Source organism: Arvicola amphibius, chromosome 18 (assembly GCF_903992535.2).
Source record: "Arvicola amphibius chromosome 18, mArvAmp1.2, whole genome shotgun sequence".
NCBI classification, from domain to species: Eukaryota; Metazoa; Chordata; class Mammalia; order Rodentia; family Cricetidae; genus Arvicola; species Arvicola amphibius.
In genome coordinates this window covers 28,731,740-28,754,289 of record NC_052064.1, presented here as the reverse complement: position 1 = coordinate 28,754,289, position 22,550 = coordinate 28,731,740, and the positions used below count along the sequence as shown (strand labels likewise).

At 43.3% G+C, this 22,550-nt stretch overlaps 1 protein-coding gene across 3 annotated transcripts in view; it reads left to right on the top strand.

Moving 5' to 3' along the window:
• Ankrd44 (ankyrin repeat domain 44) overlaps nt 1-22,550 on the top strand; it is a 220,552-nt gene that overhangs the window by 134,483 nt on the left and 63,519 nt on the right. For all 3 annotated transcript variants that reach the window (XM_038315493.1, XM_038315491.1, XM_038315492.2), the window contains exons 9-11: nt 4,087-4,165; nt 14,134-14,248; nt 22,298-22,380. In XM_038315493.1, coding sequence (XP_038171421.1) covers nt 4,087-4,165; nt 14,134-14,248; nt 22,298-22,380 — 277 coding nt within the window. The remainder of the gene's footprint in view (nt 1-4,086; nt 4,166-14,133; nt 14,249-22,297; nt 22,381-22,550) is intronic.

Sequence of the window (22,550 nt, the reverse complement as noted above, 5' to 3'; positions counted from 1 at the left end):
TGACTTAGGAATCCTTCTTGGGTACCTGAGTTTATATCCGGACACACCCCTGTCCTGGCTTAGCATGATCCCATAGCAGCCTTCCTGCCCAGGGATACATGATACATAGACCACCAATTCCTGTGGCTATAGGATTTACCATACCCTGTCTCGAAGGAGTAGCAATGCCATTTAGGGAGGAGGCTTTGGGGATGGGGGGTGTTGGGAGATGAGCAAACAAGACCTTGAATGTGATAGTCAAGACGATTTATACATTCTGCTTAGTTCAAGAACAAGGTTGGATTCTCCCCTGCAAAAGCATTAGGGTTTGTCAGAAAGTAATCTTAATTCTTACTAGCTTTCCTTTATGACTGAGGGCTCGACCATACTTAAAAGACTCCTCCTTTAATGAAGTAGATTCTCAAAATAAAGCTTTCAAAGCCTAAAATCTGATGGGGAAACATACCCAGGAAATTGGGGGAGACTAGGAATGAAGAAAAGTATTTTTCTCCATAAAAGCAAAGCCTTGAACAAATAGTAGGACTGAAGACAATCTCCCGCGTGCATAGGCAATGCCACCCTTGTCCAAGGTTCTGGGGATGGTAGCAACCTTGTCAGGTGCCAGGGCGAAGAATTTTTCAGGCAGAACATGAAGTGTGGCAGAGTTCTAGTTTCAGCTTGATTGAGTTCTAAATTTTAAAGACTAACGAAAGATCATTGCTCTTTGGATGTCATTAGTCTTCTGTGTTTTTTTATTTATTTTTGAAATAATGAGCACCCTTTACATCCATACCGTGTAAGCAAAGCCGCCCTGATGGCAGCCATGAGACTCAGGACGACTGGTGATTGCCTGATCATATTAGTAGGTGGACAAGGGCCAAAGTCCACCCAGGTAGATCTGAAACAAGCATCGTCTGCCCCAAACAGCCCATCTTTGCCTTTTACCATCTGGGGTCCTCTCTGCTTATTTGTCCCTTTACTAGAGACCCAGATACTCCCAAGGAACAGAACGTGGTTACCATCTTCCACGCAGGGCTGGCTTTGCTGTCCATACACTAGAGACTGCCTGCCTCTGCCTTGGCTCACAGCCGCAATCCATACAGCCCTTCAGTGAGTGGTCCTTGGTAGAGCCATTAAACTCCTTTCCAGGCATGGGAAGGCTCTTACTTAAATATCGACCAAGGTATTTCCTAAACACTGGGGTATTTATAGCTTCATATACATTTAATCAAACCATAATTACTTGTGCGTTTGTATTAAACTGAAGAGCAAATGCTGGAACCAAGCCTCTATTTTTTTTCTCAATATTTTCTGATTCTGGCTATAATCATACTATGTGGATCCTATTATCTTCTCCCTCATCTATGGAGGAAAATTTTAACTGTAGTGAGTTTTTTTTTTTTCAACTAGGATGTAGTTACCGCTGTGACTAGCTCTTCCTTTGGCACAGACTTTGTGTAACTCCGTTCCTTTTTTCAAAGGAATACTTGCAGGATATCATAAAGTTCTTTCTGCCAAAACAAAACAAAAACAAAACAACCCACAGTCTAAAGCATGGCTCTTATCTTTGTGTGTACTGTGCAAGCTGGAGATGAAGCCCTTGCCCTGTTCAGATTCAGTAGGTGTGAGCTAGTTCACAGAATTCATATAACCAATCAGCACCCTGGGTATGGGTGGATCTGGGTCTTCTAAGAGATACTTATTTAGTGCTTATTCAATTAGGGTTTTAAAAGTGAAGCCATTTTAAAGCATAAATGCTTAATTTTTAGCTAATATTGAAAATTCATATGTGACACTTTGTTTTTTTAACGTCAGACTCGAAGAAACATTTCTACTAATATTTAGAAAAATAACAGTGATACAAGTTTTAAAAATACCCAAGGGCCAGCAAGCTGATTCAACAAGCAGAAGCTTCTGCCATAAAGCCTGTTGACCTGAGTTAGAACTTTGGGTACACATGATAGAAGATGAGCACGGGCTCCCTCAGGTTACCTCTGCCCTCCGTCTGTCCATGGTAGCCTAGGCACCCCCACACATACACATTAAATAAATTAATTAAGATGTAATAAAATTGAAAATCCACACTTGAATGAAGATATGGTTACTCCTCACCATGAGTTCAAACCTACCATAAATTTAAAATTACTTTAACCAATTCTTTCCCCATACCGAACTCCCCAGCTTGGCAACCGTCCACTGCAGCATCCCTTGCTTATCTGCATGCTGCTGCAATCACACCACACCTTCAGGGTTTCATACTGCGTCTTGTAGCCGAGAGAAGCAGCCGCATTCAAGCTCCGAGGTGTAGTTCCTACTGGATCTGTACAGGCCCACAGAATCGAGGTTAAGAATGCTCTCTGGAGCTGCTGGGAGTCAGGGATAAACTGCACACCTTTGCCTCTGAAGATGCCTTTGCCCCAGAATCATGAGAGGGTCTTTCAGATGTATTTTCATCTCTTAATTAACTGTGCGGAAGTCTGATCTTTGGTACGATAAACGCAGTAGATAAGTTCTGAACATTTTCTGTGTTCTGTCTTAGCCTGCTTTAGGACGTTCCATGATCTATTTTTGTCATAAGTGAGCCGTGTACATCCAGCACACATTCACTGTCTACTAACGTGAGATGGGGAAAATGGTGCAGGGTTTCCCCCTTAGTTTTGAGAGTTGCATCAATTCAGCCAGCTCCGGGTCAAACAGGTCTTTGCAAGTTCGCAGATCACTTATCTTTCTAGAAGGCAAGGAGTACACCAAGATGTCCCTTGTCAGCTGGTGACAAGGGAGGAGAAAGCATTTTGAATTATCACTTCCCTAAGGGTTTTGGAAATGTGTTGTTAGTTTTTTTTTAATTGAAAGAAAAGGAGTCTGTGGTGAGGCTTAGCAGGAAAAGGCGCTTGAAGTGCAGCCTGTGACCTGCGTTTGTGCATGCCTGTGACCTGCGTTTGTGCATGCCTGTGACCTGCGTTTGTGCACACCTGTGTCCTGAGTTTGTGCACGCCTGTGTCCTGCGTTTGTGCACGCCTGTGTCCTGCGTTTGTGCACGCCTCTGACCTGCGTTTGTGCATGCCTGTGACCTGCGTTTGTGCATGCCTGTGTCCTGAGTTTGTGCATGCCTGTGACCTGCGTTTGTGCACGCCTGTGTCCTGAGTTTGATCCCTGGAACCCACATGTAGCTGGAAGGAGAGAATGTACCCTGTGAAGCTAGCCTCTGGTTTCCATATGTACCCTGTACCTGTCCCCTCTTCCCACCGTTGAACACACACACGTACACACACATACACACACACACATGTAATAATAGAAATAATAAATAAACATTTTAAAATTTAAGGATATGAAGTTGCACACTCACTGGGGAGGTCCTATATATTGCACCTTTGTATATATAATATTTTTATTCTTTGTGAATTTTATATACGTATACAATGTATTTTGATCAGACTTAACTGCTCCCTCCCGAGGTCAGATTGCCATCCCCACCATATATGTATGGGAGTGACCATGTAGCAAGGTCAGCCTACCAGGGACCACACCCCTCAATAAGCCAGACTCTCCTTCCGTTAGCAGCCATCAGCGAACAACAGCTCCACAGCTAGGGGTGAGGGCTCATGAGCCCCACCCCATCCATGTTGGACCATGTTGAAACGTGGACTGGGATGATCTTGTGGAGGCAATGGTTACCTGCTGAGTTCCTGAGGGCATCAGTCCTGTTACACCCAGAAGACAGTCTGTCCCAGTCCTCCGCAGCCTCTGCCTCTTAGGATCTTTATCTTGTTATTTCAGAATTATCTCTTCTTTGTAACTGTTGAAATTTATTTATTTATTATTTATTTATTATGTATGCAGTGTTCTGCCTGCAGACCAGAAGAGGGCACCAAATTTCATTGCAGATAGTGCCATATGGGTGCTGGGAATTGAACTCAAGTCCTCTGGGAGAGCAACCAGTGCTCTTAACTGCTGAGCAATCTTTCCAGCCCATGTTGACCACACTTTTAAAATAAAAAAATTGAAATTGTGATTCCAAGGTCATTGGGTGTGGCTTTCAGAGTGACATCCTAGGCTGATGATGCTGGCTCAAAGCTCCTTTGTTTCTCCTTTTTCGTTTTGTAGAGTAAGGACGGCAAAAGCCCCCTGCACATGACGGCTGTCCACGGAAGGTTCACGCGGTCACAGACCCTCATCCAGAACGGTAAGGGGTATTCTTTGATGAGCTTTAACACTTTGCTCGGATAGTCTGAATTGGATTTAACCGGCTACGTGAAAATTGATGCTGTGTGTGTTTCCTCCAGTCGTGGGGAGATGGTAAACCGTGTTGTGGTCAATTGGTGAGAACATAGTGTGAGTGGCTGTGGCCAGAGACGAACAGGTTTAAAATACTGCAGTTTTTCCCTTTTCGTGAAGCTCAGCCTCCATAACTTGCACTGATAACAGTGGGCCTGAGTTATTTTTAGATTGTTGAACCCACTAAGGCTCCCCAAGTTTAAGCTCACTAAACCACCTGGACAAAGGTCAAAAGAAATGGGGTGACTCAGGGTGTAAGCATGTAAAGTTTGTGTTGAGATTACAGGCTTAAGAGAGAGCTGGTAAAGCCATGTAACACAGTACCGTGTAACACAGTACCATGTAGCACAGTAACATGTAACATGGTAAAATAACACAGTAACATGTAACACAGTACCATGTAATACAGTACCATGTAGTACAGTACCATGTAGCACAGTAACGTGTAGCACAGTACCATGTAGCACAGTAATATATAGCACAGTAACATGTAACATGGTAACATAACATAGTAACATGTAACACAGTAACATGTAACAGTACCATGTAACACAGTACCATGTAACACAGTAGCATGTAACACAGTAATATGTAGCAAAGTAACAGGTGACATAGTAATTTTCCAGATTCTCAACAACAGTGTACTTGAAGAGCACTGGGCTGTCTTGGAGGTCAAAGTCCCTGAAGTCTTATGACACGTCATAGCTCATGTTAACCTGAGGGTCACGGTTGGTATCTGTGAGCTGAAGCACAATTAATAAAAACTCAGAGAGAGAAGTTGGGGTTCAACCTAAAGGTCAAAAAAACAAAACAGCCAGCCCCTGGTTCTTACTTCTACCTCAGTCCAAAATGGCGATCCTGCCTCCAGGAATCTCAGAATGAGACTGAGACTGAGTGCTGTCTCCTCCCGTTTTATATTTCTCTCTAGGGCTGGGGTTAAAGGCGTGCACTGCCTGGTTTCTATGGCAACTATTGTGGCTACTGGGATTAAAGATGTATGTTACCACTGCCTGGTCTGTAAGGCTGACCAGTGGGGCTGCTTTACTCTCTGATCTTCAGGCAAGCTTTATTTATTAAAATACAAACGAAATGTCACTACAGCGAGCGGGTTAACTGTGACAACTTAAATGATCTTAGCAAGCCTCAGAGACAATCTGAAGACAAGAATAACAAAAAACAGGTTTGGTCCAGGCATCCAGCTGACATCCATGGTCAATTTAGTAGACTCAAACCTTCCAATTCTCAAAAATTCTAATGTGAGCGACTTTTCTTGGATTTCTTCATTTTGCAGCTGTAAGAATTGGGCACAATGGGAAGTTAGTGGCACTGAGTTATAACTTTGATACTCAAGCCAAAAAAGCATATATATATATATATATATGTATATATATATACATATATGTATACACACACACACACACACATATATATATATGTATATATATATATATATATATATATATATATATATATATATGATCTGACATCTGTATAGAAAACCAGTCGCTGACGATGCTTAGGAAATAAACTACCCCCAGCGAGGCAGGTTATAACCTGACTGTATAACTATGTTGTGTGAAGTGGAGTGAAGCTGTGTGAGAAAAGACACCCGAGCAAACTCCCAGCGAGTCAGGGAAGGCAGGGTGAAAATCCACTGCAGAACACCCGTTATTCTGACCTGTAGTACAAGCCACAGGCGTCCATTTCGGTGGAAATAAATAAAGACCTGTCCCTTTGAGGTCTCTTCTTAGCCTACTGTAGTTCTCATAAGCTTTTCAGAAAGTTTCTATCTCCCTCGAAACAGATAAGGTTTAAATTAAAACTATACATTTAGTGTATTCTTTTTGGCATGTTTACTATGTGTTGTATGTTATGTGTGTGGTGCACATATGGGAACATATGTGTGAGTGCCTGAGAAAGCTCATGCAGAGGCCAGAGCACGTGTTTGGTATCTTGCTTCTGGCTCTGGCTTAGGCTTTGAGACAGGGTCTCTCACAGAGCAGCTTGGGGTGGCCGCTAAGGTCAGCAAGCTCTTGGGTCTTCCCATCTTTCCCTCCCAGCGCTGGGGTTATGTGCACAGATGGCCACACCCAGTTCTTTATGTGGGTGCTGGGGGATTTGAACTGAAGTCCTGTGCTTACAGAGCAAAGGCTCTTACTCACTGAACCAGCTCCTCAGCCCCTTGAATTTTTTTTTGATGTGAATTTAATCAGTGGATTTGGTTATAGGAAACAAAAGGTTTTATCTCTCATTAAGGCAATCTTCGGGTAGACACAAGACTGGAGAGTTAAAACACTGTGTGTATGAATGTTTTGCCTGCATCTATACGTGTGTGTGTGTGTGTGTGTGTGTGTGTGTGTGTGTGTATGTATACCGTGCATGTGCCCAAGGCCCACAGAGACCAGAAGAGGGTACCAGGTTCCCTGGAAGCAGAGTGACAGGTGATTGTGAGCAGACATGTAGATACCAGTCCTCTGCAAGAGCAGTAAGTGTCCTTAGCTACTGATCCAGCTCTTCAGCCCTGAGAACATTTTTTAAACCTTATGAGCTGCTTTTTCAGTAGTCTGTCCCTCTGCAAGACCACACTTGCCCCCCCCCCCGCCGCCCCCGCTTCTAGTACAGCCCAGCCTCCCTCTCCCACGGTCCTGTGAAGAGAGCACTCCTAGGGGCTGTCGGCTGCCTTGCTTCCCCATCAGTCAAACTTGGAGTCTGCTGCATTTCAAAGCGAGAAGGGAGCTGCGAGTCTCAGCTTCTATGTTTCAGAACCCTTGGTTTCATAGCTTACCTTGCCATTGACTGGCTGGCATCTACCTTATGGGCGAGTTAGGCTCCTCTGGCCTGAACTGATGAGATGCGGTGACCATAACAGAGGTTATTGCCTGTACTGAGAAAGCCAAGCATTTATTCAGAGCCAGGCTCTCAGCCATACACCCTGTGTGATTCCGATTCCTTCCTGCCATCCTAGGAGAAGCTCGATCCACTTCAGAGACGAAGAGAGTGAGGCAGAGCAGTGGTCGCGTGTTGGGCTTTCTGAGCAGCTCGTTGAGGAGCAGACACAGCCTAGCATTAGCGAGTAGCCTCCCCGGCACCATCTCCACATACATCTCCCCAGAACGATGGTGGGGTTCAAAATTTGTCTTTTCGACTTGAATTCAGTCCAGTCTAAGAAGCACCGAGACTGGGCTACAGTTGTCCCTGTCGATGGACGACTTGGTGCTGGCTTTCTGCTTTCATTACGTGCCCAAGAACTGTCAGTTCTTCTGTTTGACCTTTCTGGGCCTTAAAAAAATGTTCTTAGGGAGCGGAGGAAGTTCTTTTCTTTCTTCCTGTTTATTCTCTTGCTTTTGGAAAATCTCCTGCTCTGGCTGAGACCCTGATTCCCCAGAGGATGGGTGTCAGTCTCTAGAGCTTCTCCTGGCCCACATAAGTGCTCTGTGTTCCGGAGAACACTATCATAAGAGGACACAGTTGACCACGCACCGGGGAATGTCTTTTGTTTTTTTGTTTGTTCTGTTAGATGTTTGGCCTCTGTAGAACATTTTTCTGATTCTCATCTCCAGCCAGGCTTACTAAATCTACAAGAAAACCTGGTTCCTCCAGCATCCTTCAGCTGTGGGAAGGCAATCACTAAAGCAAGCAAAAAAACAAAAACAAAAACAAAAACACACACAAAATAAAAACCCACAACTTTTTCTTTTCCAGTTAAAAACCAAAGTGTGTGTGGGCTCAAATGACATTGTTTGTTGTTGCAAAGCTACAGCAATAGAAGGATGGGCTGGGAGATGGTGCTGTGTGCAATCAGAGGCATCTGATCCAGCTGTTGGCATGAGGCAGCTGCCTCAGATACGGTCCAGCGAGTTACCAAGTTTAGAACTGATATTATTGCCTTAGACTCTTCCGGTCCAAGCTCCCCTTAGTTTTAAAGCTTCTAAAAGCTCTAGCTTGCGATGACTCAGTCTGACTTTTGACCTTTGACTCACGGCCCTTCTGAAGCGATGTACGGTGACCACTCTAGTTGGGGCAACAACAAGCTTGTTTCAGGCGAACGCTGATTGTCCCTTTGAGCGTGCCGTGTGTGCCGTCAACGTGATAGATGCTTATTTCACTCACCTATTAGTAATGATCAGTTTGCCGCATCCAACCGGCAACCTTCAGGCGAATGGTAAAGACATTTGGTGTAAACTCTGGGCTTCAATATTTCCATGTGGAAATAGAAATATGTCTGTAGAGTGTCGATAAAATAAGATCTCACTTACCCAGAGGATTTGCTTTAACAGAAACATATTTTCAGATGCAAATGCAAAGTCTCTCTGATTTTTCTATTATTATGATGTTCCCCTAAAATATGTTTTAAATGACAGCAGAAGGGTACACATATAGTAGTTATTCTTAGGTGGCTTTAAACAGGCATGACAGCATCGATGGGAGAGATTTTAGACTCAGACTACAGTGCTTTTCTACCCTTGTTGAGATTTTTGCCGTCTCTCTCTCCTTTCTCTCCTCAAATTTGGTCATATTTGAGGCTGGTAAATATAGTCCCCAGCATGTCTTCAGAAACCTTTGGTGGCTCTCAGCTGGGAAGGATGGGTGGCTATGTAGTGGTGTCCGGAATAAATACGTCTCTGAAGTCTGTGGATCTCCTGTCCCCTTTCCCTAAATCAGTTCCGTGGTTGACCCCTTCCAGGGAGACCACAGCTCAGGTTGTTAGATACACACGCCCTGGACTACACTGGGGTAACCATGGAGGCCAATGGCTGCCAAAAATGCAACCAGGTCATAAAAGTGAATTAATCTAAATAGAAACTTCTAAACTCCGGTCGTAGTGAGATTATCTCTCTACTACCTAAGTGATCAAAATAAATAGCTTCACCATTTTTATTATTATGAAGTAATTTTATACCCATTGCTAACTAAAATGAACTCATTGAAGGACCTCCCTAATCAGAACTTTTGTTGGCAATTTGGTTAACATTTTGAAATTTTCTATGTATTTATACACAGAAAGATACCCAATTATTACTTTTACGAGAATGATCATGGTGTATTTCTTTGAATAACTCATTCTTAAAATGAGCGCCATACCGAAGAGACACAGACTTGAGTAAAGATCATTGTTTGGATTCTGGTGGCTCCTGATATTTCTCTGCCACGGTCAAAGGTGGCATGGTGTTAGCTGCGCAGGCGCAGGCTTGCATGGTGTCAGTTGCGCAGGCGCAGGCTTGCATGGCATCAGCTGCGCAGGCGCAGGCTTGCTGCCGGCAGACTGATTCTTCAAGTGGCGATCCAGACACTTGAGTCTCCAGAGTGGAAGCTCCTCAAATCTGTCGGTGATGAGCAGTTTCCGAAGCTTTTGCCCCTTTCACAAGGACCACATACTTTTGGAAATCATTTTATTGCCAAGATTGTTATCAACTGACATATTCTAACAATATACTGACCCAGTTTTTTTTTTTAAAAAATACTACCTCCTGAAAAAATAAAACCAAAAAACGCATGGCGTTACATTGATTAGGATGAGCAAAAGCAGGATTCATTGGTCGTTGGAGTGAAGGGATGTACAGATATTGGGGGATTTAATAATGGTTTTATCACAAGACACGGGACCCTGGCCTGGAAGTTCAAGCTCTTCCCAGACCCAGGAAGACTGAGGTCATGCTTGAGAACACGTCACAGGACGCAAACTGGCACAGCCTTTCTCAGAAGCCGTTTTTCTGCTTTTTATCCAGAGCTGTAAAAAGATGTAGACTTTTAATCTGGCTGTTCTGCTCCTAACTGCTCCTGGAGGGAAGTACTCGTCAACGTGAAGAGTCTTCATAAAGATGTTTATTCTTCGTTTTTCCTAGTAGCAAAAATCTGGGAAGAGCCTCTAACGTCTATTAACTGGGGACTTATTAAGTAAATGCTCAAATTACAGATATTATATAGCCATTTACAGTTACAGTAGTGGAAAAAATATCGCATGGAAGTATTTGGAATATAGCGTAAAGGGAGAAAGCAAGATACAAATAGTTCTACACTATGTGAGCTCAGTCATGGAAAATTCCACATGTAATATATATATGCACATGCGTACACAAGTGCACACGTGCACACACATGCACACACAAATGCACACATGCATAAACAAATGCACACACGCGCACACATGCAAACACAAGTTCACACATGCAAACACAAGTGCACACATGCACACAAGTGCACACATGCACACAAATGCACACATGCACACACAATGCACACACAAATGCACACATGCATACACAAATGCACAATGCACATGCAAGGGCACACATGCACACACAAATGCACACATGCATAAACAAGTGCACACATGCACACACAAAAATGGAAGTGCTCCAGAATACTAATACTATCTTGAATAATTAGTAAATTTATGAATGACTTTTTCTTTTTTTGTATTTTATTTGATCACCTCCATCAACAATACATTGTGTAGAACAAGTACACCTTTCTAACTTGATTAAAGCCATTCATATTTACATTTCTTATTTTGGCAAATACAGATGTGCACGTAGTTTAGGTGTGTGTGCTAGATGTTATAATATCAGTATATCTGGTCACAGTGTGCATATATTAACAAATCAAATAATGGAAATGAGGTCTTGCTATGTAGCTCAGGCCGGCCTCAAGCTCACTAGGTAGCCCAGGATAGCCTTGAACTCACCATCCTTAGTCCTGGGATCGCAGCAGGAGTCACCGTGTCCATTAGACTTCGCTGTTTAAATTGAGATCTAAGGCACATACAGTTCAGTGGATCTGAGGGTTCTTAAGACCATGCCACTGTCCCTGCCGTGTAACTGTAGGGATGTCCTTAGCATCTCTAAATGAACCTCGTTCTCATCAGCAGCCACGCTCCTTCTCCCCGCCCCCCCAGACCCTGGCAACCATTAGCCTACTTTGTCCTTATGAACTGTTTGAGCCTCTTCTTCCTCAGACTTATTTTTCAGGCCTTTGGGGAAACATTTATTCAGCCAGACAACTTGCATCACAGCCACTAAAATAAACTCCAAATGGCCCAGCTACCTCAACCTAACACATTGTTCCAGTGTAGTAAACAATGGGTTAATTTCTTTGACCAGAATGTGCAGAAAGCCTTTCTACTTGCAATCCAGATACAATAAAGGAAGAGGCTTATTTATTATGTTTTTCACGGAATGAAAACACTATAAATAAAACGGCAAAGACAAAGGAAGCCTAGAAGGAAAATATTTGTAGCGTATATTACTGATAAATGCACAATCCTCTGAAGTGTAAAGAGCTTTTGAAAACCAAGGCATGAGAGACCACACGCAGACACACAAATTTAGAACAATGGGCGAAAGTCCTGAGACAGGCTTCCTTAGCGTTAGATAAACAAACGTCCCTTGATAGAGGAGATGAGGCTCGGCTTTCTTAGTAATAGGATAAATGCAAATGAAACCCCCACCTGGGACGCTGGTTCTAGCCACCAGATGACAGATTCTCCAAAGCTCGATGAGAGTGCAGAGAAGAGGCATCCCCCCACAGCACCACTGAGGGCGAGTTGGCAACACCCAACAAAAGCACACTCTCATTTGCCGTTAAACTAGAAAGTGCCCTTGCAGGCATTACCCTGCGTCTGCAAATAGCAAATGCAAGAAGTACGCATGCACATGAAATTCTTCACCGCAGTGTTTCTGGCAATAGCAAAATGTTGTCTACACCCTAATCCATAGGATACGAGTCTGCTAAGCCAGCTTGTCTGTGCAGGAGAAACAACACAGCTGTGTGATATTAAAGCTGTCCTCAGAAAGTGACCACTCAACTAGAGTTCTGGGGCGTAGTCAGGAAAACACAGGAAGCGTAAGCTAAAATGAAGGAAAATGGTTTCTAGTAGGAAGTCTATAAGAATGAAAGAGGGGAATGCAAAGAGAATTGAGAGTGTCTGCATGTGTGTGCATGTGTGTGCATGCATGTGTGTATGCGTGTGCATGCGTGTATGTGTGTACGTGCACGTGAGTGTATGCATGCGTGTATGTATGTCTGTGTGCATGTGTGTGCATGTGTGTATGTGTATACATGTGTATATGTGTGTGCATGCCTGTGTGTATGTGTGCTTGCGTGCCTGCATATGTAGAGGCAACAGGTCACCCTTAGGTGTTATTCCTCAGGAGCCATAATTAGGCTCCTTGGCCAGCGAGCCCCAGGGTTCTTCCTGTTTCTGTTTCACACCTGCTGGGACGGCAAGTGTGTGCCACTGTGTCCGACTTTTTACTTAGGTTCCAGGAACCAATTCAGGTCTTTGTGCTTGCATAGCCAACTGAGATAGCTCCTAAGAGGTTTTAAAAATATAATTTTGATTTGTGAAGCATAAATATTTTACATATGAATAAGCCCATTACGTTGAACCTACTTAAAAATTTAAAGCAGAACCAAACGCACCATCGGATATCAAAGCGCGCGCTCCCAAGTGCACAGTACTTGGGTAGTGTTGCATAAGGCAGCCCCTGCATGAGGGAAAGTGTGAAAAGGTTTTGTTAGAAATGGCATCTTAAACTGAGCATTCACGCAGCCTTACAGGGTCGCTACACAAAATGCTTGCTAATTATAAAGGGTAAAGACCTCCTTTGCCACAGGATGTGTTGGTAGGCATCATCTTGAGTACTCAAATTTTTTTTATTGAAATAAAATGCATAAAACACACCAAAAATTGTAGCCATCTTTAAAATAATTAACAGTTCAGTACCATTAAGCGGTCCCACTGCTACGCAGCCATGATCAGGAGCAGCATCTTCCCACACTGAAGCCGTGTGCCTGTTGCACATAACGCAGCATTGTCCCAGCCAGCCGCAGAACAATGCAGCCCGCATGCGTACTGGGGCAGGACCATGGGAAGTCCCCATCTGCTCAGGAGTAGCCTTGCCAATATGTTTGATAGGACTCTAACGAGGAAACCTTCAGACGAGTCCTGGATGTCGGACGTCCTACGCAATTTGGCTTGCTTTCCAAAGACATTAATGGCTTGCTTGCAGGGTTTGAAATAAGTACGATGCAGAAGAAGTCATGAAAGGGAGGCAGTCAGAGTCTTTGGGTTCCACGCAAACAGGTAAACACCTGTAAAGCCCGCTTGGAAGGCAGCTGAAGGAATCCATCCACACTGTAGAGTACACAAACTGTGCCAGTGTCCATTTTCTTCTGTAAGATAAGTGGATGCATTTTTGTGCGAGAATATTTTGATCTCACATGAAACACATACAAGTGAAATGCCACACAATCTAATTTATTTTTAGACAATTCTTTGCATAACTAAATAGAACCAACCTATTTGTACACACACGCATAGGAAGGGAAACAGGAAGTAAAATGTTGGGGGAAACCACACAAAATAAATAAGACAAAATGAAAATGTTATAGCTTGAAGGGATGGCAGACAACTAATGTGATCACGTGATCTTTTTAGCAGCTACAGGCATTCTCGGCTTTTAACCCATGCTTCTCATTTTACTCATCCATATTTTAAGCGAGGTCACCGCACTACACAAATCTTTCCCTGAAGGCTCTGTCTCGTTTGGTTTGTGTGAAGTCGTTTTCTAAGTCTCCAGACTTGTATTTTCTATGTCTGGTTAGAGCCGGAATATAGTTGTGAGGTTTTCGGTTCTTGAGACAATATAGATTTTTCAGAGCCATTTCTAATAGACTTCCATTTCAGCGGACGCGGTCCTGCTACAGCCTCAGCTAGTGACTCATTCCCATAAACAGTCATTTTTACACTGTAGAGCAGAGAAGCCCACTGAAGGAGAAAGGAAATAAATATTTGGTGTTCCCAAGTGGCTGGCAGGACACGGTACCTCAATCACCCTGGAGCTTCGTGTGATGCTGTTTTGCAATCTCTTTCAGGAGGTGAAATCGACTGCGTGGATAAGGACGGCAACACCCCCCTCCACGTGGCTGCAAGATACGGCCACGAGCTTCTGATTAACACCTTAATAACCAGCGGAGCCGATGCAGCCAAGTAGGTTACTGGGAAGCGCAGTGAGCTAACTGCCAGGTGTGGGAACGCTGCCACGGGAGGCTGTCGTGCGGTGGAGGGCTCCCATTTATCCAGGGTAAGGTGGATCTGTGCCATTGTGCTAACTAAGCACAGATTACCTCTGAAATCCACTGAGGGACTTCTGTGGCAGAGCCAAGGAGGAACCAGTTCGTTTCAGTTGCCTTAGAACGAGGTCTGTTCTCCTTTTTTTAGCTGAGGAAACCTCGGCTTCGCTTCCAGCTCTGCCTTCTCGTGCCCCTGTGTTCCAGCGTCTGCTGTTAAACGGGAAACGTAACTGGGCAAACTCAAATTTATTCAGAGGCTTTGCTCGGTTTTAAAAATAGAGTCGCAGGGTATAATTGAGTCTGTCTGCCACACGGGGAAGTATGAGGGTCTGAGTTCATTTTACTCTTAATTCCACAAAGGTATGGAAAGCATTTCTCTGGGTCTGAGTCTGGGTTCTTAGGGGGGGTCTCATGGGCAGTTCCCTGCCTGGCATCTCCAAGGAGATGATTTTGTTGGTCTTCAGTCCCACTTAAGACAAAGAGCCCTTAAAGACAGTAATCAGAATTCTAAAGAACAAGGCTTCCATGGCAAAATGCCTGGTGTCTATGTCGTCAATATTGACAGGAAAGAGAAAACGCCAAGGTGGCGGGCGAAGGTTTCGAAAAGGTTTCAGGCTGAAGATGAGCCTTGGGCAAACCTGAGGGTGTAGGGTGTGGGTGTAGGTTGGAGTAGCATCCGGGGTAGCAGAAGATGGCAGTGGCCCCCCAAGAGGAGGAGAGCATCAGAGATGGAGAGACATACTCCTGAGGTTTTTCTGGGCTAGCCTGGGCTCGACTTTCACCGGCTTTACTTTAGAACTGTGTGATTTTTGAGCCTGTTGCCCAATCCTTCTGTTCTTTGAAACACAGAAACCATACTGGTACCTATCTCTAAGTTCTTTAGGAAGATTAAATGGCTTAATTACGAGGAAAGCTCTCTGGTAAGGTCTCTATGAGTGCAAGCTATTTAAACACACCAGAAGAGCTTATTAAATGATAATCATTATGAAAAGCTCTCTGAACAGTGCCCAACACATAGAAGCTATCAATAAATGTTAACTATTATTTTATTACCTAAGACTGTGTAATAAAGACAAATTAAAGAGTGCCTTAAACACTTAAATACAGAGGTAGCCTTGATCATAGAGGCCGTGGGTAGCCGTAACCGAATTTTCAGGAGGGAAAGCGTATATTAGGAATTCTGCGTTTGTCAGATGTGTGTAATATAATTGAAAAATCTTTGTGGAGAACAAGCTAAAATTAAGATGGTGCAGGGTAGCCACGGTGGGTCCATACCCTCTGTCAAAGTCACAGGCCAGGGGTTTTGACGTGCATCTTAAGGAAGGCATCTCTCTGCGGCTACAATGGTTTGCCTTCTTCAGCTGTTGGGTGGAACGAGACTCCACTGACCTCCTGGGGCACCGGCCTGTGGTTGCAGCCTGGTGTTTGTCACTGTGGACCTTCATGGCCGACCTTTGGCTCTGGATCTCCAGAAAACCTGGCATCCTAGCAGAAGAACAAACGGATAGACATTTGGACGGAGTTGGGAATGGAAAGAAAGGCAGATGCATGAAGAAAGGATCCCCACTACAAGGGCACCAACGTGGACATTTTGAAAGGAAGCCCTAGGGCTGGATGGCCCGATGTACAGAGGGGTCAGGAGAAATGAGGTGGGAGAGGAGGAGGAAGATCTCTTATGTCCTGCCAAGGAATTGGATTCAATCGGAAGCATTCGGAAGCCGTTAAGGAATTATAAATGGGTGTGGGATGTGTCTAACAGTCTCATTTGTGTATAAGAGAAATCCTCTGATATCCACCCAGACTGGAGGCCATCCAGACTGCAAACCCTTGGCAGCCTCTTCCAAGTGTCCCTGGAAGAAAAGATGAGGTCGTCGGTGGAGGATGAGGCTGAGGACCTGCAGAGGAGGGATGCTGGCCAACAGTGTTAGCTGTGCGCATGTCCCGGAATTAAAAAAGGATCTATTTTTATCCAAGTCCTCCACCTCTCTGGTTACACTCTCGGCTCAGCCTCCATCACAGCAGAATCACAGTTACCATGGTTACTCAGATGACTGACTCTGATACTCTCTGTCGTTGCATATTGTGACTAAGTTGTCAGCCACCACTCCAGGTTCTGGGGATTATATAGGTTCCCACTCTCAAGAAATACATGATCTCTTTGGGGCCAGATTAAACAAACAATGACCATCTTACATGCTAAGTCTGTCACCAGAGCAAGTAGTACTGCCAGTGAATAGCAGGGATGTGGAATCCTGTCTTACAAGACCCGGACTGGCTTGGAGGAAGAAGCTGGAGTCACCCAAGCCTGAGATGAGCATCTGTTATTCAGGCCCTGGTGGTGAGAGCACGTTGCATCCTGTGTTGACTTACTTTCTTTTATATTACTTGAATAATAATAAACATTAGCATGAATAATAAGCATTACAAACTTCTTGGGCTTTTGAAATTACCATATCAGTGAATGTCTTAAACACTGTAAAACGTAGGCGCATAGACAAAGACATTCACGTAAACTGTATAACTTAGCGTCAGTGTAGTGGCAAACCCCCATAAGTACTTAGCCAGGCTAGGCACCGTTCTAAAAGGTTGCGTGTAACCGTCACAACACTCCCGTTGCGTAAGCTCTGTGGTTAGTGCCGTCGTAGAAGGCCACAGAGCCTAGTGAGGCGTAGGAACTGAGACCCCGTCCTTGATTTGGATCTGAAGCTCCAGCGTGCCCACGCGTGGCCCATTGCCGTGATAACACACAGTATTGAGACCAGTTGTGCAAGGTAAAGTCACTGTCACTATGGGGCTGTGGTGGGTGAGGTGCTGACTCTTGAGGGCTCAGCACGCAGCACAGCGGCCCTTGTTCTAACTAACTACACCATCTTTTGTTCACACAAGGATCTCGGTGTCCCTTTTATTGTAATCAACCCTCCCTTATGTCTAGTACAGCCAGCTTATGTTTTCCCCACTGGCCCATGACAGCCTTTAACCAACTATGCTGAACAAACACAAGGTAATCTGAGGTGCAAAAGCGAGCACAGAGACTTGGCCTAGGCAGATGAAAGCACTGTCCTTCAGATGAACCCAAATATGCTCTTATTCTATCTTTAAAAAGCAAAGATCCCAGAGGATGTTGCAAGAGCTCAGAGATGTTTGCAGGGACCCTCAAGGGTATGGTAATGAGTCTAAGAAACATTATAAAGCAGTGGGAACCTAGAATCCCCAAAGAGTGGGCAATGACCACGGCATAAGAAACCCGGGCAGCCATGTTCCTGTGTTCAGACTGCACAAAAGACACAGGAAGCGTTTGTAGGCTGCAAGTGGCAGAAAGCAGTCTTGGCGTTACCAGCTCCCAAATGCCCCCAACAGTAGCCAGAGTGACATAGATAAAACTCATTAAAAGTTTTGATTTAAAAAAAAAATGGAGAACAAAGACTTTTGAACACTTGATTTTTGACAGAGAAGCAAAATATCAAATGGAAAAAAGAAAGCATATTTAACAAATGATCCGGGCATAACTGGATATCAACATGTAGAAGAATGAAAATAGACCCATATCTATCACCATGCACAAAACTCAAGTCCAAATGGATCAAAGACCTCAACATAAAGCCAGCCACACTGAACCTCATAGAAGAGAAAGTGGGAAGTACACTTGAACGCATTGACACAGGGAACCACTTCCTAAATATAACCCCAGCAGCACAGACACTGAAAGACACAATTAATAAATGGGACCTCTTGAAACTGAAAAGCTTCTGTAAAGCAAAGGACACAGTCAACAAGAAAAAAACGACAGCCTACAGAATGGGAAGAGATCTTCACTAACCCCACATCAGATAGAGGTCTGATCTCCAAAATATACAAAGAACTCAAGAAACTGGTCATCAAAAGAACAAATAATCCAATTAAAAAATGGAGTAAAGGCCTAAACAGAGAACTCTCAACAGAGGAATCTAAAATGGCTGAAAGACACTTAAGAAAATGCTCAACATCCTTAGTTATCAGAGAAATGCAAATCAAAACAACTCTGAGATTCCATCTTACACCTGTAAGAATGGCCAAGATCAAAAACACTGATGACAACTTATGCTGGAGAGGTTGTGAGGTAAAGGGAACACTTCTGCATTGCTGGTGGGAATGCAAACTGGTAAAGCCCCTTTGGATGTCAGTGTGGTGATTTCTCAGAAAATTAGGAAACAACCTTCCTCAAGACCCAGTAATACCACTTTGGGTATATATCCAAAGGAGGCTCAATCGTGCCACAAAGACATGTGCTCAACTATGTTCATACAGCTTTGTCTTCAGAGCCAGAACCTGGAAACAACCTAAATGCCCCTTGACTGAAGAACGGATAAGGAAAATGTGGTTACATCTTATGAATAGAGAGTTTCTGTCTCATTATCGCTATCATGGTCTTTCCTCTTTCTAACCCTTACTTTGTCTAGTGACCAAATATGCCTAGTCAGTTCTCTGCGCCTGCTGAAATACACCTTTTTTTTTTTTGTACTTTCTTATGCAGCAGACACCATGGGGGTTGGGATCTAGCAAGCCTATTCATAAAGTTCAGAGTATAACATAACAGCCTTTGTCCATCAACATTAACCCATCTATTCCCTTGCTCATCATACACCCCGTGTATGACAAAGGTTCTGCTGTAGTCTCATACATTCCCATACTGTGCTTCCCTATCTCAAAGCTGTTCCTGAAGAGAATGATCCTTGTCTTGTATATATAAAGACTATCATTATTATAAAAGAAATTGTGCAAAGTTCATATCCCGCATAGCCAGCTAATCGAGAAACCTGTCTATGCCCCAAGGGCAGCCAATACCGGGCTGCCTGCCATTGACATCCAGGAAGCCTAGTCCCATGGGACACGTAGCTCCCATCCGGCATAATAACATATGTCATGTCACACAGACGACACTGGAGTTGGTGTGGCACCCTGATACCAAAAGGAAACTGGAAAGGACCCCAATCTTCTTCTGGTACAAAAGTCCTTTCACTTCTGAGGGCATGCTGCTAGAATGTCTTTCAGACCTCATTTAGTTTGGAATAGCTAAGTCGGGATGCCAGCTAACTGCTAAATTAGAGCTACCTAAATACAAATGGTTTCCATTAATTTTATGACTTACCAGATAAATGCAGCAATTTAACTGGAATTGGTTTCCTTGTCCCTGTAACTTGGGTATTGTTAAACGTTAAGGTTGTTTGGTGTTTTTATTCTCCATGGTCCTTGATGCGGGCCCGAAAGAGGGGTGAGGTTTCTCATCGAGCTATGACAGCCAAGCCCGGATTTTCCTACTAACGGTTTCCAAAGTTCTTCCTCCGTGAGCTACCTTATGACGATAAAGGGTAGCTTTGTTTCAGATGTTTAAATCCTTCTGCGTGATTCAGAGATACTGAATTCTGCCCCCTTTCCCTGTGTTTACTTGGCATATAGCTCTACTGTTCATTGTCATATTCAAGCTCAATGATTAATAATAATAATAATAATAATAATAATAATAATAATAATAATAGCATCTGTGCTGATTGTGCTGATCCCTTCAAACTGTGCACTGAGATGATGACTATCTCTCGAGTGCAGAATAAAATGATATAATTTTTATTATTACAGAATTTTTGCTAGTCTCAGCTAAAGTCATTTTATCTCTCTCACCTTTTGAAGTAGAGGTGAAAAAGAAAATAACTAGTTAATCTAGATTGTGATGAACTGGGAGAAGCGGTAACAGTGGAAAGGTTGATTAAGAGTCTTGGTAATGGGGTTTGCAGATATATAATGCGGTTGCTACACTATTGCTTTCTGTCTACGTTATCCCTTGAATTCATTCTAATTCTTGATTGCTCTCTTCTATAGAAAAATATATTTTGTCACTATAAAATATATTGTTTATATACACATATGTGTATGTATATGTACACAGCAGAGTTATAGACTATGCCACGTATAAACATGTATGTGTTTATATAGTATCTCTTTATAAAATATATTAGTTATACATTTGTGTGTATGCACACATATATTTGTCTAAAAGATATATTTTGTATCTATACATATATGCATGTATATGTGAATGCATATATTTTAAAATGAGGTTCACTCAAAAAAATTGTAGGAAATGAAGCCTTGATTCAGAATGTTCCTGTAGGAACTCTAAAATGTCATAGATAATAGTCTATACATTTTATATATTCTATACCTTTTTTATATTCTCTTCCAAAAGTCTAGAAATAATTATGTATTTTGGCTTAACCCTTCCAAGCAAATCAAATTATTGCATGCTAGCTCCATTGGCTGCGAGTTCCATTTAGATTTATAATATATAATACTCCTTTAAAAGTAGTGTGTGTCTATTAAAGCACTATTATGCTAGTAGTGTAGGAACCCTTTCCTCTCCTCTCCTGACTCCTCCTTTCTGTGGACAGCAAGATCGTCATTGCTCTTTAGAATCCTGTAATGGGGGGCGGGGTGTGCATAAGGCATGGGAGAGGCAATTACAAGCTGTTTCCTGGAAGACTGGAAAACTGCATCTCTTGATGGATGCCAGCTATTATATACACGGGGATGGAAATCTCCAAAAATGGAAAGGAAAATCAACCGAAAACGGAAGAAAATACCAACACACAGAAACCGGCCGTGGGAAGAGGAAGCGTGGCTCCTTGTTGGCACTTTCTGCAAAACACCAAACGCTGAAATATCTGTGTCTGTGCAGCGTCCACACATTCCCACACATCATAAACACTAGCTCTCGAGACGGAAAATGAAGCACTGGAAAGAAAAGCTGGGAAAATTCAAATCATATGCGCTTCTTCATGACGTGTGAAATCTGAAAAGGGACCACGTTGTGTCTGAGAGCGAACGTGGGCACTTAGTGCTGCAGGGCCCGTGCAGAGGGCTTTAGCAATCTGAAATGTATGATCTGATTAAAACGGGATGTCACAAGAAATGTTTACGATGCCTAGCAAACCGCAGATGATACTGATCGTGCTGAGGTGAATTCAGCATGTGGCTTCGCGTCCCTGTGCAGAGAGGTGGAGAGGAAGGCTCAGAGGAGAAGTGTGTGTTACCTCTGAAGGGAAAAGTGCCCATGCCAGAGGTCTGCCCGCCCCTCCAGGAATCCTGAAGTCAGGCAGAGAGCGTGCTAAGTGTCTGATACATGCTCAGTGCTCCTTGGCTCCTGGGTTTTATGACTGATATAGTGGCAAGGGTTAGTGTACATCAGCAAAGTCCATTATGAAGATGAACTTTTTCTTGTGAAAGGTAAACATTTCTCTTTATCAAAATTTTATATTCTGCAATACAGCCACTATTAACGTCTAACAAAACACAGGCACAATATTAGGCCAATATTAAGTATTTATTGGATCAAGGAATAAATAAGTGGTTTTCCACTTGAGGGTTGTCTTGCTTAGTGCTTTTAGGTCTGGTACTTAGCGTGGTACTTAGGCTCACAGAGTGTTGAATGATAAGTAAGAGAATGAATGAATGAATGAATGAATGAGATGTTCAATCAGTAAGCTGAAAAAAATAGGCTAATACATGTTTAACTCTTCAGATTTTTAGCAAATATATACGCATAGATACACATTATATATATATATATACATGCACATAAATGTGTATAGATAACCTAAGTGTATATTTATGTATGCATATGTACGTACATACAGGTACATACATACACATGTGCACACGTGCGTGTGTGCTCACATACATACATATATACAAACATAAGTGCACACACATATATATGTACACACACATATATGCACACACCCATATGATTATGAGCTTTTGATTGATTTAGAACAAAGGTCATCTTAAGGTGGAAAATGGTTGTGTAATTGTTTATTGAAGGGGAAAATTATAAAATTACTTCACGAATCCGTACGAGAGCCTCACTGGCTCTCACTGGCAGTTGTTCTGCGTGCTCTTGGGATCTTTTACTGTGAGTGGCTATTTTTCTCTTTAGGTGTGGAATCCATAGCATGTTCCCCTTACACTTAGCCGCCCTAAATGCTCACTCTGACTGCTGCAGGAAGTTATTGTCATCCGGTAAGTGGATCCCTGCCAGCGACCAGGCCCTGTGTGTCCTGTCTGTGGGCCAAATCGCTTTAGGTGACTGGTCTCGGTGGCTTACTGTGCTTGGCCGTTGCCTGGCCTCGGCAGGGTGAGGTGGTTCTGTAGCCTCCCAGCACGAGACAGCTCCTGGCAGTCCCTGACGT